Genomic DNA, 15,463 nt, shown 5'->3' with positions numbered 1-15,463 from the left:
TCTTAACCACTGGACTGCCAGGGAAATCCCAGGGAGAAGTTTTTAAAACTAGTGTTTCCAGACAGATCTGTAAGCAGAGCTAATGCCACTTAAAACCAGCCAGCTCAGGGAAGTGGATATTAGAGTCATCTTTAATATGTCTGGAAACTTTAAAAGTTAAAAACAATTCGGATTAGCTTTGGAGTTCTAAAGCAGATAGAAGATTCTTTCCAGCCACAGGATCAGGCTTGGCCTCCAGGCACTGTGGGTGGCACAAGCAGGATGACTCAGTGAGGCCCAAGGGTCCCCAAGAGAGTTGCCCAGGGAGCCTGTGACGACACGGCGCCCTCAGCTCCAGACCAGTGAGGACCTCAGAGGACGGGGCCAAGGCATCTACTTCGCAGTTTCCTCAGTGATTCCTTGAGCAGGCGAAGTGTGAGAACTGCTCCCAGGAACAGCACTAAGCTTTTCTCTGCCGTTCCCCTCGGCCTCCTGATATCCACCCCTTAAGGAAGAACAGTCTGATATGAATTAAGGCGAGTTCTCAGGAACTGTCCGGGGAAGGACAGAATGTACTAGGTGAGGATATGATCGCTCCTTTTCTCCTTCAGCTGCCAGTAATCTTGCAGCCACATTTGAACTCAATTACAGAAATTCTGTAGGACTTCGAGGCTTGTGTTTTGAAGCTCTTTTTTTGCCCTTCCTCTCAAACATTTACTCTTATGGTCTTCTCCCTGGTCCTCCTTTTTGCCTTTTACTTCTTTACTGGCATTATTTTATTTTATGGCTTTTTGGTAAGCACTCTCAAATCATCTGTGAACTAAAATAGGGTATAAATAAACATATTTCCGTACAGATATAAATCAAAGTGGCCATTTGCGTCCCTGCCATGTTACTCCCACGCTCAGCTCTGGGCACGGAGACTGCCTTGCATGCCTCTGTTCTAGCTTTCAGCCTGGAGTCCTCTCCCAGAGTTCTTTGTAAAAACACCAGCAGGGAATCCCCTGGCGGTGGTTCAGTGGTTAGGACTACAAGCTTTCACTGCTGAGGGCGCAGGTTCCATCCCTGGTTGGGGAACTCAGATCCTGCGAGCTGAGAAGCACAGCCAGAAATAAAAGCATAAAATAAGATAAAAAAGCACCGGCAGCCTTACTTGTGTCCTTGGAGCTCGATGGCTGTTCCTTTTCTCCCACCGATGTCCCACATGATGACAGAGTGATCGGAGCTCCCCGAGAACAACACCCGCTGGACAGGGTCCCAGCAGAGAGCAGTCACCCCACCTGAGAGAACAGACAGAGCTGGCCACGAAGCACTGAGTGACAACGCTATTCATCGTCAAGTTGTGAGAGCAAGGGAGTTCAGATCTAGGGCAGTTCCTGGCACATAATACACTTTTGTTGAAAAGAACAAGTTAAGTCCCCAAAGAGAAAAAAAAAATTGGCCCCAAGAATAAAAGTCCCACGCTTTGTGCATCTTTTCCCCCAAACTTAATGTACCATAAAAATCAAACACTGTAAAAACTAAAGGGAAATGAAAAAGGCAATTAATTGACCTTCAAAAAAAAAAAGACATGGTTCTAAGCATGGAAAATATTGCACTGTCCGGAACTATTAACCAAATTTTTTCAAGCTGCTGTTGACTACCCCTCAGCCCGCCAACAGGAGATGAGAAATAAATGGGGTTTTAAAAAATTCAATTAGATTTTTCATTCTTTAATTTAAAAGTGCAATGATTTTTTTCTTTTCCTTTTAAAATTAATTTTTATTGGAATATGGTTTCTTACCATGCTATTTTTGTTTTAAAATTCTTGAATACAGATGTTGCTAGGCAGAATTTAAAATGTATTTTCTCTCCTGGGGAATTTAAACTTATAGGTTCTGGGAAGATTACTTACATCTTCAAGCGACAGTTTCCTCCTCTGTAAACTGGGGACGATGGTCATACGATGACCACCACTAATATTGATGCTAATATCTGCTTAACACTGCCTGCTGCACGCGTGTGCAGTAAGGGCGACCGGGCCAGGCACACAGGGCTGCTCTACACACTGTCGTGTGCAGCACAGACGGCCATCTATCAGCACTGCTCCAGGGGCGTGGCTGTAACATATTATAACAGATCTTTTTCCCCAGCAGTTCCCACCATAAATCAAACTCCTCGCCTAGTAAGAACAATAGCAACTTCTTCTGGATAAGATGAGCACAAAGCTTATGAATACTTCAGAATGTGAGACTCATTTTTTTACTCATTTTTATTGAAAAACATTATATTCTCAAAAGAACATACAATTGCTTCTTATTTATTGCAATCTGACACTTTCTTCTTTAGATCATCAATCTGTTCTAATGAAGTACTGCACTCTAAAAGCTTTTAGGAAAGTTTCTCTCATGTAATGTCTGAGGAGATATTTTTTCCCACTATCTAGATTATGCTTAATAGCTTCTTCTGGTACCTGCACAACAAGCCACTTGTATGTATTCTTATCCCTGTAAGAACACACACCACTCCCAGCAGCACACCTGTGCTGACCACCCTCTGTATCTCCCCTCCCCTCCCCCCTCCCCTGCTCTTCCCCCCGCCCCTCGCCCCCACCCGCCGTCTCCACAATAAGCACAGAGCCAGCAGCAGGCAGGCTCTGGTGGTATCTGTTGAAAGAACGAAGGAGCAGATGAATGAAGACACAAACATCTTTTTTCGGGACTTCCCTGGCGTCCAGTGGTTAAGACTCTGAGCTTCCACTGCAGGGGGCACAGGTTTGATTCCTGCTCGGGGGAACTAAGATCCCGCATGCCGTACAGCGTGGGTGAAAAAAGAAAAAGAAATCTTTTTTTTTTTTTTTTTCGTATCCACAAATCTTATTTGGAACTCCTCAGCTGTGCTTGCTTAAGCCTTTGAAAGCTGAATATTTTCTCCTTATAACTCGCCTTCTCTCCCCGTTATCGAATGCTATATACCCTCCTTTTTAACCTTCCTTCAGTATCCGAGAATGTAATACTTCAGGATATGGATTCCATGGTGCAAAATGTTTATTCCCACACAACTGTACTCAAGTGACTCACTTTGTTAAATATCCATGGCAGAGTCAGCTAACAGTCTTCCGAAATCCACATCCCCCCTTCTGTACATACAGCTTTCCCTGGAAATCTGTGGTCCTGCAGGGACCCAGGTACCAGCCCCTCTTGCATCTAGGGGACCAGTGACCAGTTCTCAGCAAGGGAACCCAGAGAGTACGTGGAAGTCATACGCATCCATTCCGGGCCTGGGCAGTTTAGATGGCCCTTTTCCTCCTTCTCTTTAAACTTCTCCCAGAGCACTGCAAGACCCTGGGGCACACAGAAATTCTGGAAGGAGCCTGGGACCCTGAATCACCATATAGAAAAGAATGGGAACGCTTGCGCTGGACTGTCACATGAGCAAGAAATCTACTTGGCTTATTTAATTAAAGACGTCATTGGCCGGGCTGTGTGTGTTCTGTCCAAATAAACATGGAAATACTTAAATAGGGCTTTCTATGTGCCAAGTGATAGATAGCATTAGCTCCCCCTAACCAGTACACCCCAACACCGACCAGCACCGTGCTATGAGAAGCAGGCCCTTGGGCCTTCTTTGCTGGTGACTGTGGGACAAGAATGGTTGATGGTGAAGAAACTGAAGTTTGTTTCCAGTATCAGAAGTGCCAAGGCTCTGGAACCAGATTCTAGATTCAAATAACAGCACCTCGGGGATGTTGTTTTAATACTCTTGAGCCTCAGAAGCTTCATCCATAAAAGAGGGATGATAATACTTTTGTTAAGATTCAATGAGTTATTGGTTCAAGATGGCAGAGTAGAAGCACGTGCGCTCGTCTGCTCCTGCGAGAGCCCAGTGAACATATAGAAGCGCCTAGAATGAACAGTGCCCGGGACACGGGAAACACGCCATCAACACGTGCTGTGATGACAGCGCAGGAGGCCTCATCTGGGCCATCGCGGCGACGGCGTCCTTCGTGGAGTCTGCCCGAAGCGGGGACCACCACGTCCCCATGCTATCTCAGCAGCCATCATGAGATCAACTACATTTCAGAAATAAGATCAGTCTCTAGTTTTTCCACATTACATCAGGCTGTAAGGAGTCAGAGCAGGGGAGGGGAGTTCTTGATAATGGAGGCAGGAAGAGAGATAACCAGGTTAAAGCAAGTTGCAGCATATTCATCAGACCCTCCCAGGGCTCAGAGTGTTACACCACAGGCTTTAATAGGAGTCGGAAAGAAGGAAGGAGAAGCTGCAAGACAGGAAACAGGATGCAACTGGGGAGATATAATAAAAATCACTTTGTGTTCCTATCCCATCTCTATGTAAACAGCCTTATAACGGGATCTCTTTTGGAGGCTGGCTTATCAGTTGTATCAAAAAATCACAGCATTCACTTCAAATCAGTTCAACAGGCATGCGCTGAGCATCTTCTATAAGGCAGGCACTGTGCTAAGCTCTATGGATATAATCAAACCAAATAAGAGACTCTGTGCTGTGCTGACTTACTCAGTCATGTCTGACTCTGCAACTCCTTGGACTGTGGCACTCCAGGCTCCTCTATCCATGGGATTCTCCAGGCAAGAATACTGGAGTGGGTTGCCATGCCCTCCTCCAGGGGATCTTCCCAACCCAGGGATCCAACCCAGGTTTCCTGCATTGCAGGCGGATTCTTTACCATCTGCGCCGCCAGGGAAGCCCAAGACACTTTACGCCAACATAAATGTACAATGTTAGTTCTGAGGATGAAATATGTACACACAGGGTGTTTGGTGGAGCCATTCTCTCACAAGACGTGGTTACTCCCTCTGCCTGGAGTGCAGAGGTCCTACCTTTTACCACCCTCTTCAAGGAGCAGCTCAAAGGCCCTCTCCTGCAGGAAGCCTTTCCCCCAACACTCCTATCTAGGTGAGACACATCACATGCTCTGTTGCCGTCATCACGCACTGGATCAAACTGCTGGATTACAAATCTGTCCCCACTGCAGACTTCGCTCCTATAGCTTTGTCTTCAAGCACAGCGCGTGGCTCAGTGGGTAAAGAATCCACCTGCAACTCAGGAGACATATGAGACCTGGGTTCGATCCCAGGGTTGGGAAGATCCCCTGGAGGAGGAAATGGCAACCAGCTCCAGTATTCTTGCCTGAGAAATCCCATGGACAGAGGAGCCTGGTGGGCTGCAGACCAAAGGGTCACAAAGAGTCGGGCACGACTGAGCGACCAAGTGTAGCACACAGGGTCAGTGAATGTTTACTCACTTGGCCCATTAAGTAAGTGGCAGAGCCTGGGAGGACAGGACATGAGAGCAATGAACCCTCAGGACAGAAGCTTCAGGAGCACCTTGGGGTGGGAGCTTCCTTCTGAGAAGACCACTGCCTCTATCAGCAGACAGACCTCCGGATAAGCAGCAGGGCTTTCCGCCTGACACCTCTGGCAGCAGGGAGAGTGACCCACCCTCAGCAAGTCCACCTTTCCGAGCAGTGCAGACACGCACACCTCCCACTCCATCCACACCCAGACCCTTCTCCTCATCCTTCGTGACCTATAACTAAGATGAAGAATGAGATCCAAAACTGCAGTGGTTGTGGGTTTCCGGAGTTTCTGATATTTTAATTGAAAAAAATCATTTATTCCATGTGATTGTACTTCACTCCAGATTTCTGTCCATCCCACCCAGTGTTTTATTATATGCTTCTCCCCGCCTTGGCTCTCCACAGCGTGACTAACGTGAGTAACTGAACATACATGAATTCACTCTTAAAAGCCAAGGTTTTGTCTATACTAGTATATACTCTCATAAATGGAATTTTTTTTTTTAATGGTGAAACAAGTGTCTTTTTACTTATTTGGCTGTGCCGGGTCTTAGTTGTGGCATGTGGGATCTAGCTCCCTGACCAGGGATCGAACCTGGGTCCCCTGCATCAGAAGCTCGAAGTCTTAGCCCCTGGACTAACAGGGCATTCCCGTAAATCTGCATAATATTCCAGCATGTGGATGCACCTTATTTCACTCACTGTTAGATTTTTCAACTCTTCACTATTATAAATTTTGCTAAGATGAACACTTTTATACATAAAACTCTATTCACCATTCTGATTTAGTGAGAAGAAATTCCCAACCATGGCACCAGATCAGAGTATAAACACTTAGGAATTAAATACATGGTACCAAATGCTTAGGGAACTAATTTTTGGAGGCTGACAATATATCTTTCAAAAGCTACAGGCGAAGTGGAGGGTCACAAGTCAGGGCCCGCAAGTGCCGGGTGTGTGTCTACCAGTATGACCAGGTACCTCACCACGAGGGTCCCAATCACACCTGCTCAGTGAGGCTGCGTGGGTGAAGCAAGGCTGCAGGAGAGCCATCCAAGGGAGTCCTTGAATAAAGTACGGACCCTTCGGTTACTGCTCTTCCCTCCAGGTTGCAGGGGTGGGTGTTTCTGGAAAGGTAGACCTGCTCTAGTCTCTAGGCTGTACCTCGTCCTGAGATCCACAAGGGGACCTCCAGCTGACCCCCTGCCACCTCCTCAGCGTGCTGCTTGGTCACGTTCGGGTTAAAGCACCATGATATTCCCTCCTGAACCTGCTGTCACCGCCAACGTTCCCGTTTTCCGGAAATGGCACCACTGGCCACCGAATGTTTCAGACAGAAACATGGAAGCCACACCTCCCTGAATCAATCATCAAGCACTGCTGACCCCTCTCTCCTAGACAGACCTCAAATGCCTGCTCTTAGCTCCACGCCCAATGCTGTCCTTCCGGTTGAGACAGGAGTCTCCCTATCCATGCACTCCAACAGTAGCTTTCCTTCTATACACTCTCCCCACTCAATCCCCCACCGGCTGCTACCACAGGATCTGTTACCATGGAAACCACGTCACCACCCTGCCTCAGCTCCACCGCTGTTTTCCCACTGCCTGAGAAAGATGTCACATTGCCTAGAAGGTTGGCCTGTATCCCTCATGCCCGGCTCTCCACAGGGGCCAATGGGCTCCATTCACACTTACCCACTGTGGGCTTCAAACTGGCTTCATACATCTGGGGTCTGGAATGTTCCCGCCACCCAGTCTCCTTAGTGAAGTGAAAGTCGCTCAGTTGTGTCTGACGCTTTGCGACCCCATGGACTATACAGTCCATGGAATTCTCCAGGCCAGAATACTAGAGTGGGTAGCCGTTCCCTTCTTCAGGAGATCTTTCCAACCCAGGGGTCGAACCCAGGTCTCCTGCATTGCAGGCGGATTCTTTATCAGCTGAACCACAAGGGAAGCTCAAGAATACTGGAGTGGGTAGCCTATCCCTTCTCCAGTGGATCTTCCTGACCCAGGAATCGAACCAGGGTCTCTTGCATTGCAGGCAGATTCTTTACCAACTGAGCTATCAGTCTCCTTACAGTGTTGTTTAAACACCACTTTTCTTAGAAACCTTCCTTTAACTCTGTGGATGAGAAGAAACTTTCTTGTTATCTGCCCCTAAAGCAGCCGATGTGCAGCACTGGGGCTTCAGAACATTTGCTACACACATCATATTTCCAATTATTGGTTGAATGGCTCATACTGCATGAGCGGGAGTTGAACAGAGCAAGCACTAGGCTGAGTTTATTCACCAATGTGTGGCAGCCCTTGTCACATGGAGACCCTAGGACTTGACTGACTCTCGATGAAAATCCATGTCTATTGGGTGTGAAAGCCTCCATTGCAAACGAAAATTAAACTTGCAAATTAATGATATGAACGTGCACATTTGCACTGAACTTTGCCTGCTCTTGTTTTATTTTTGTTTAGCTAAACTTTACTTTCAAGACTTCTAACAGTCAGTGAACAAGTCTGTATTTCATTTTCCATTAAGTAGTATACTTTGGCAGGTTCACATTCAAGCCCTCCTGTTTCCAATATGTTCATACTAACCAAAAAATTTCTTAGAAGAAAAAAAAAAGATTTTATGGATACTATTAATTTTCAATGGTCAAAATCTGATTTTTTTCCCTTTGTTCAAATCAGTATATGACTTCCTGGTAGAAATATATTCTAATTTCTGCAGAAATATCAAAGAACTATGATAGTTGGCATTTAGTTCCAGAAATAAAACCAGCAGAGGGAGCGTAAGAATATAAAGTCAGTTTACTAAATCCCCATGGGTTAGTAAATGCCATGTTTTGGCCTTCGGGTACGGCTATTAGGCAGATTCCATCACTAACTCACATTTTTTTATGACTTTCTGCACTGTGACAGAGAGTGATGGATGAATGGCTGTGACTCCGTACACATATTTGAAGAACTTATCTGCTTCTGAGTTTGAATCTGTACTGATTAGATCCCAAAGACCAGCCTTTAATGAATCTGGGCTCATCTTAAAGTCTTTGGGGGGTAAAGGAATGAGGTGATTAAGCTAATTCTCCATTCATAGACCCTTTGTCCACAATTGTGTCTGGCTGAGTTTGGGACCTCCCAAGGCCCAGATGGACTTACTACATAGGAAGAGCTTCACAATGCTCGAATCATCATGGAATCTCTCAGACACCCTGATACTACCTATAAATGAATCAGCAGTGCTGTAGCCAGACGGGAGATAGAGACTGGGTAGGTACTACTGTCTAGGAATAATGATAAGTTAGATATGTGATCGGGGTTTCCCTGGTGGCTCAGCGGTAAAGAACCTGACTGCCAATACAGCAGGCATGGGTTTGATCCCTGGGTCGGGAAGACCCCCTGGAGAAGGAAATGGCAATGCACTCCAGTATTCTTGCCTGGGAAATCCTATGGACAGAGAAGCCTGGCAGGCTACCGTCCAGTGGGTTGAAAAGAGCCGCACATGACTTAGTGAGTAAACAACAACAAGAAATGTGACCTGCTAAATTTATTTGCCTTTGGGTTAGATAATGACCTTTCTGGGCCATGTCCTCTCTTCCTCTAAGATACTTCCTGGTGAAATCACGTGAAAATATTTTGCCCTCTTTCAGAAAGATAAGATACAATATCAAGGTTCTCAGTTGTGTCCGACTCTGCGAATCCATGGACTATAGTCTGCCAGGCTCCTGTGCCCATGAGATTCTTCAGGCAAGAATACTGGAGTGGGTTGTCATTTCCTATTTCAGGGGATCTTCCTGACCCAAGGATCCAACCCACGTCTTTTACATCTCTTGCATTGGCAGGTAGGTTCTTAATCACTGGTGCTACCCGGAAAGCCCATGGAACTAACTTGGAAGAAAGAAAAGTGAAAGTGAAGTTGCTCAGTTGTGTCTGACTCTTTGCGACTCCATGGACTGTAGCCTACCAGGCTCCTCTGTCCATGGGATTTTCCAGGCAAGAGTACTGGAGTGGGTTGCCATTTCCTTCTCCAGGGAATCTTCCCGACCCAGGGATCAAACCTGGGTCTCCCGCATTGTAAGCAGACGCTTTTACTGTCGGAGCCACCAGGGAAGTCAACTTGGAAGACATGAAACAAACCCTCGGACCACCCCCTGGCTCATCTCACAAATAGAGGCAGCTGCTTGCCTCTTTTCTGACCTGGAGGCAGCAATACTGAACTCTGAGCCCTCAGATCAGTGCTCTGGACAACGTCTAACTATTAAAGAGTCAGAAGTTTGGGCTGAAAGCCACCTTTGCCGAAACCAAGTCTGGGAACTCTCCAGTTCATCACCATACCTGCTGAGCTAACTGCCTAAAACTTTACCTTGGGTCCATCAACTCCCTGCTCTCCCATCATTGCGGCCACACTGTGAAGGAAAGTTTCCTACCGGCTTTTCCATCATATCACTCTCTATAGCCAGAGCAATCTTTTAACATCCAATCAGGTTATATGAAAATTCCAGAGTAGGCAAAAAACAAAGGAACGGTTTTCTTTGCATGGGGAATGGGGAGAGGCAAAATGAAGCTACTGCTTTGGGGTGAAGCTTCTGGGCTTATCAGAATGCTTTCAAGGTTTACCCATATTATTGCACATATCAACAATTTCTTCGTATTGTTGAGTAATAGTCCCTTGTATGGATATATTATGTTCTATTTCTCCATTTATCAGTTGATGAACACATGAGTTGTTTCACTTTATGGACACTATGAATAATGTTATTTAAATTAGTATACAAAAAAAACATCCGACCAGGTTAACTTCTTCACTTAAAACCATTTCTCCCTGATGTCAGGATAATCCTCTCAGTGATCTGAACTGATTCTCATTTCCTTTCTGGCTTCCTTCTCCCCTCTCCCTCCCCCGACCATCAACACTCTGTGTTCCAGCCAAAGAGTTAGTAGGAGTTCCCAAGAGAACCAGGCTTTTGCAGATCCCCAGGCCTTGGACTCTGCTGGTTTGCTCTGCCTGCACTGTTCTCCTTCCTTCTCTTTCATGAACTCAACTCTCACTCCTCCCCTAAGCTCTTAGGTCCAAGGCACATCTCCCCTGGGGAGACTTCCCTGACCAACTCCCACTCCTGTGCCAGCGAGGTGCCCGCTCCATATTCATGGACAAGCATGGTGTGGCTCCCCCAACTCTGCCACCAGGCACTATAATCACTGTTTAGCTTCAGCCTCACTCACTGGGTAGAGAGGAATTTGAGAACGATGACTATCCCTTTTTGTTCTGTGACTGGGAGTGGTGGCCAAGGTCAACCAGGGAGAGCCCAGGAGGTCCCGGCAGAATCCCCCAGTACAACCCCAAAGGAGAGGAGCGAGTGCCCTCAGAGGCTTCAAACGGAGACGGAATGTGTTTCAGAAGCCAAACGAGGGCAGTCGCAGCAGGAAGGAATGGCCACAATGTCAAACGCTACCGAGAGGTTAAGTAGGACAGAGTTTAAAGCATGGCCACTGGCCACCTCGGGGACAGCAGTGTGACCGGAGTGACGGAACGAGCCAAACTGCAGGTGGCAGGAAAGCCAGTGGGAGGGAAGAAAGTGAAGCAGCGGGGAAAATGATAGTCTTTTAAGAATCCGTGCCAACATGAAGGTACTATGCTAAGTGAAACAGACCAGTCACAAAACAACCAATCTGTAGGCTTCGCCTCATGTGCGGTGCCTAGAGTCACTAAATGCAGACAGACAGACAGCAGGATGGTGGTTGCCAGGGCCTGGGGGGAGGGGCTGGGGCAGGGAGTGAGTTGGTGTCTCAAGGGCACAGTTTCTGTTTTACGAGATAAAGAATGTTCTGGGTGGTGGTGGTTGCACAACAGTGTGAAGGTACTTACTGTCACTGAACTGCACACTTAAAAATGGTCAAAGTGGGGACTTCCCAGTGATTCTCCTGGTCGGGGAACTGTGTGCTGCATGGCACAACCCCTCCCCACCCCCCTAAAAAAGGTAAAAAAAAGGTTAATGGTCAAAATGGTCAATTTTAGGTTGTGCACATTTCACTGCAACTTAAAAAAATAAAAAAGCAGCACTGCTGTTAAGATGAGATCAGAGGGGTTTTGTTAGTTTTTTTTTCCCCCAGAAGCAAAAAAAAGTTTCGATGTTAGTAACTTGCAAAGAGTTGGTCAAAAGGGAGACCGAAGGATTAACCTGCAGCGTGGAGACCCTGAGAAAGAAGAGCCTGGGGCCGAGGACAGCACGAGGCAGGAGGGCAAGAGATGAGGAGGCAGAGGAGGAGAAGTTGGCTTACTGTGGAGGGAAGATGGGATGGTCAAGAACCAAACATTTTAAGAAAGCTTCTGATAACCTTTGTTTTTCTTTGAGCGAGGTCTGGGGAGAGTGGGGAAGGTCTAAAAAAGCTGCCGAGGGAATGAGAGGAGGGGTGTCCTGCGTATGGAGCCGGGTTCTGTGAGGCAGCCCCTGGGTCTGGGCTGGAGGGATGGCTCTGGTAACGGTCGGCAGAGGCTCCGGCCGTGACCCCCGGCAGACCCCGCAGCTGACTGCACGAGGAGACGAGTGCACGAGTCTGAATCCCAGGTTAAATTTACCAAGGAGGGGGGTCAAGGAGCCCCAAACTGAGAATGCTGGGGAATGCACAGCTGAAGCGAGGGGGACAGAAGGAAAGATGGGCCCAAGGACGCTGGGGAATGAGGGGTCCAAAGCAGGACTCCTCCCCCAGGACAAGAGCAAGCGCAGGTGGAGACAGGGCTTAGGGAAGCCACAGATCAGGAGACCGAGGTCAGCGGGGAAACAGTCCCGACACGGGGCAGTTTCAGGTCCCTGTCAGGTCAGAGTAAAGGTGGCTAAAAAGAGAAATCCAATCAGAAGAGACCTGGGTTCTACCCACAAGGGAGGTTTCTGTGTGTTCTTCCTCCCTAAGGCACAGATAATTAAGATGATCTTTGATGAATCTTTCCCCTAGATTCAATCTTCTCTTTACAGCATTCCTCTTTTTGCCTTCAGGAAATCCCTTATGATCTAGGTACTATCCCATTTTACATCCTCATTCACCTACTTTTGTTCTTATAGACATCTAGACTCATATTAACTCTGTTCTACACTGAACAGTGGGCTGGTAAACCGCAGAAGACACAAAAGCTTGCTAAGAACTACGGACAGGCAATGATTCATTTTCCAGGGTCAACATCACATGTTAAAAACACGAGTAAAAAATTAATCATCACTGTTTACCCAAGTCTTTCAAAGGCTAAGTGTGGGTATAGTTTATCACCCTGCTTAAATGACCTTGAGCAGGCCAGTAACATAAAGGGGTCTTGAAAAGAGCTCCAGAGTAAGGAAAATTAAAGAGGAACCTGTTCCTTTTTTATGTAGGCTAGCTACCAGTGAGAAATCTATTTTTCATTTCACTTGTCTTCGAAGTAGAAGTCTGTCCCACCCACCATCTCCTTGCTCCAAGGAGGGCACAGACCGAGCTGTCCTTCCAGGGTTCGTGCAGTTGCCACACAGCCTCAAACGACGTCTCATTTAATATCTGCCCACCACGGCTTTCTCCAGCATAACATGACAAAGAACCAGATCACCACCACTGCTGAAACAGACTGTTTGCTCTTTTGTTTGAACCGATGGAGAACATTTCTGACCCTCCATCATACTGAATCATGCTGCAATCAGTTACATCTATCCCGTGTTACCATCACACAGGCCCAGAGTGTACCTCGTCACTTTCACAGCACATCATGTGAATATCAGAACACGCGGCAGGGGACAGTCGGTGTGAGAGCAGCACTTGGAGGGTCGGCTTTCAGTCCCACCTGTGTGTCCTCTGAATGTTGTGACCAGGGTGCAGTTTTCTTGCTCCAGTTTGAGGATGGTTACTTGGCCTGACTGGTCACCAATGAACACGTGCCGGGTTTCAACATCAAATCTATCATGTAAGCATTAAGGATTGTTTCTCAAAAGTGAGTGGATGGGTTGACTGCCCCCCACCTTCCCACCAAAAAAAAGCATAAATGTAAAAGAAAGGTGCAAATCTCACACGAGGAGAACCTGGATATAATGCTGAAAGACACAAAAAGCGGAAGTAACTAAGTAGAAGACATGCTGTATTACTGCACAGTGGGACTCAACATGATAAAGATGAGAATTCTGACAACATGAATTTATAAATCTAATATAATCCCTGCAAAAATTAATTTTTCCCCTTAGAATTGGATATATTCATTCTAAAGTTCACATAGAAAAATAAGCAAGCAAGAGGAGCCAAGAATACTCTGAAAATAAGAGTAATGTGGTATTGTGACTGGGGGAGGTTAGCCCTACTAGATGTTAAAACATGTTGTAGTCTCTTTAACTGAGTGTGCTACTTAAATAGACAGACCACAGGAACAGAATAGAAAGTCTAGAAATAAGCCCCAAAGCATGTAGAAATTTAGTACATATCTGATAAAAATCTGGCTTTTCAAATGAACAAGGAAAAGATGAGTGAAACATAAAGCCGGCACACACTGAGCAGTCATTTGGAAAAATAGAACAGGATCTGTATTTCTTTATATGCCAGGATGAACTTCAAACTAATGAGGGATCTAAATTAAAAAAATGAAAAATATAAGTTCTAGATGGGAGAGTTTCCTTCTAACCTTGGAGTGGGGAAAGCTATGATTCAAAAACACAAACAACAAGCAAATACCATAAACAAGGCACAAGACAAACTGGAAAAAATATCTGCACCTGATGCCACAGGAGGTCCAAATCTCTAATATAAAAAGAGCAGTTAGGAAGAAGACTACAAACCTAGTTTTAAAAAAAAAATGGGCAAGACACATGAATGGATAGCTGAAGAAATGAAAATGGTACTTTGCAGGAAAAAAAAAAAACCTAGCAGGCCTGACTGGTATCCTCTGAAAGGCTGCTATTTCAAGATTGGCATGGCGTCTGGGAACTTGGATTTTGGGAGCGTTCCCACCACTTTAACAGACAATAGTGGCTGACTGTGCCTTAACTGTGTAAACAATATAATTTGTGCCAAACACCTGCTTTCCTTCTGGGAGCCTGGAATGCTGGTCCATGTAAGAAGAGGCTGCCTATGTGACTGGTCTCCAGTAACAACCCAAAGCCATCCCTGGTTGGGAATGCCCAGCAATGCTACTTGAACAGATCTGCCCCAGAGATGCAGTGGTCAAAATAAGGAATGATATCCCATAACGCAGTAAGAGCTAAAGTTTGGAAACGATCCAAAAGTTCATCAAAAGAGGACTTAGAAAATATGATGCGTGCCTGGTCGCTTCAGTCATGTCCCACTCTTTGCCACCCCATGGACTACAGAGCCTTCCAGGCTCCTCTGTCCGTGGGATTCTCGAGGCAAGAGTACTGGAGAGGGTTGCCATGCCCTCCTCCAGGGGATCCTCCTGACCCAGGGATCGACCCTGAGTCTCTTATGTCTCTTGCACTGGCAACAGGTTCTTTACCACTAGTGGCCACCTGGGAAACCCATTAACTACGATACATTCGGCCAAAGGAACCTGACACAGCTAGGAAACTTGACATGGAATAATTTCCAGGGTATTTTATTAAGTGGGGAAATAAAGCCGAGGTATGTGAGAGTTTACATGCTACCCTACCTTTGTGTAAGAGCAAAAGGGAAATATAAGAGAGAAAGTGTGTGTGTGTGTGCGCGCGCGTGTGCGCGCGCGTGTGCGCGCGCGTGTGTGCTTATATTTATGAAAGGAAACACTGGAAAGATAAATTAAGATTGATCAAAATGGCCGTCGGGACGTTCCGGGTGGTTCAGTGGTTAAGACTCTGGGCTCCGAAACAGGGGGCCCAGGTCTGATCCGTGGTCAGGGAACCAGGTCCTGCATGCCACAACTAATGGTTCTGAGTGCCACAACTAAGACCTGGCACACACAAACTAAAAAAAAAAAAAATTTTTTAATCAAAAAAATTAACGAAAAACATTTTTAAGTGTAAAAATTTTTAAAAATTTAAATGGCTGCCTACGGAGAGGGGAGAAAAAAACTGAGCAGATGAGGGTGGTAGTAAGAATTTTCTCTCATCAGGTCATTTCCATGATGGAATCTTGTAATTATTTTACATATGAAAAATATTTATAATTAAAAAAAATCCCCAAAATTGACAACAAAGAAAAATGAATACAGCTACTATCAACTTCCTGATATAACCACA

General features: G+C 46.1%; 1 protein-coding gene across 1 annotated transcript in view; it reads right to left on the bottom strand.

Annotated features, from left to right (window-relative positions):
• The window catches only part of WDFY2 (WD repeat and FYVE domain containing 2), a 192,537-nt gene that overhangs the window by 29,824 nt on the left and 147,250 nt on the right, over window positions 1-15,463 (bottom strand). The window contains exons 6-7 of the mRNA XM_005908956.3: window positions 13,093-13,205; window positions 1,133-1,259 (exon numbers count right to left, since the gene is read on the bottom strand). Of these exons, the coding sequence (XP_005909018.2) occupies window positions 1,133-1,259; window positions 13,093-13,205 (240 nt within the window). The remainder of the gene's footprint in view (window positions 1-1,132; window positions 1,260-13,092; window positions 13,206-15,463) is intronic.

The sequence above is a fragment of the Bos mutus genome, chromosome 12 (genome assembly GCF_027580195.1).
Source record: "Bos mutus isolate GX-2022 chromosome 12, NWIPB_WYAK_1.1, whole genome shotgun sequence".
Lineage (NCBI taxonomy): Eukaryota > Metazoa > Chordata > Mammalia > Artiodactyla > Bovidae > Bos > Bos mutus.
The sequence above is the reverse complement of the archived record's forward strand: the minus strand, read 5'-3'. Positions and strand labels throughout refer to the sequence as shown.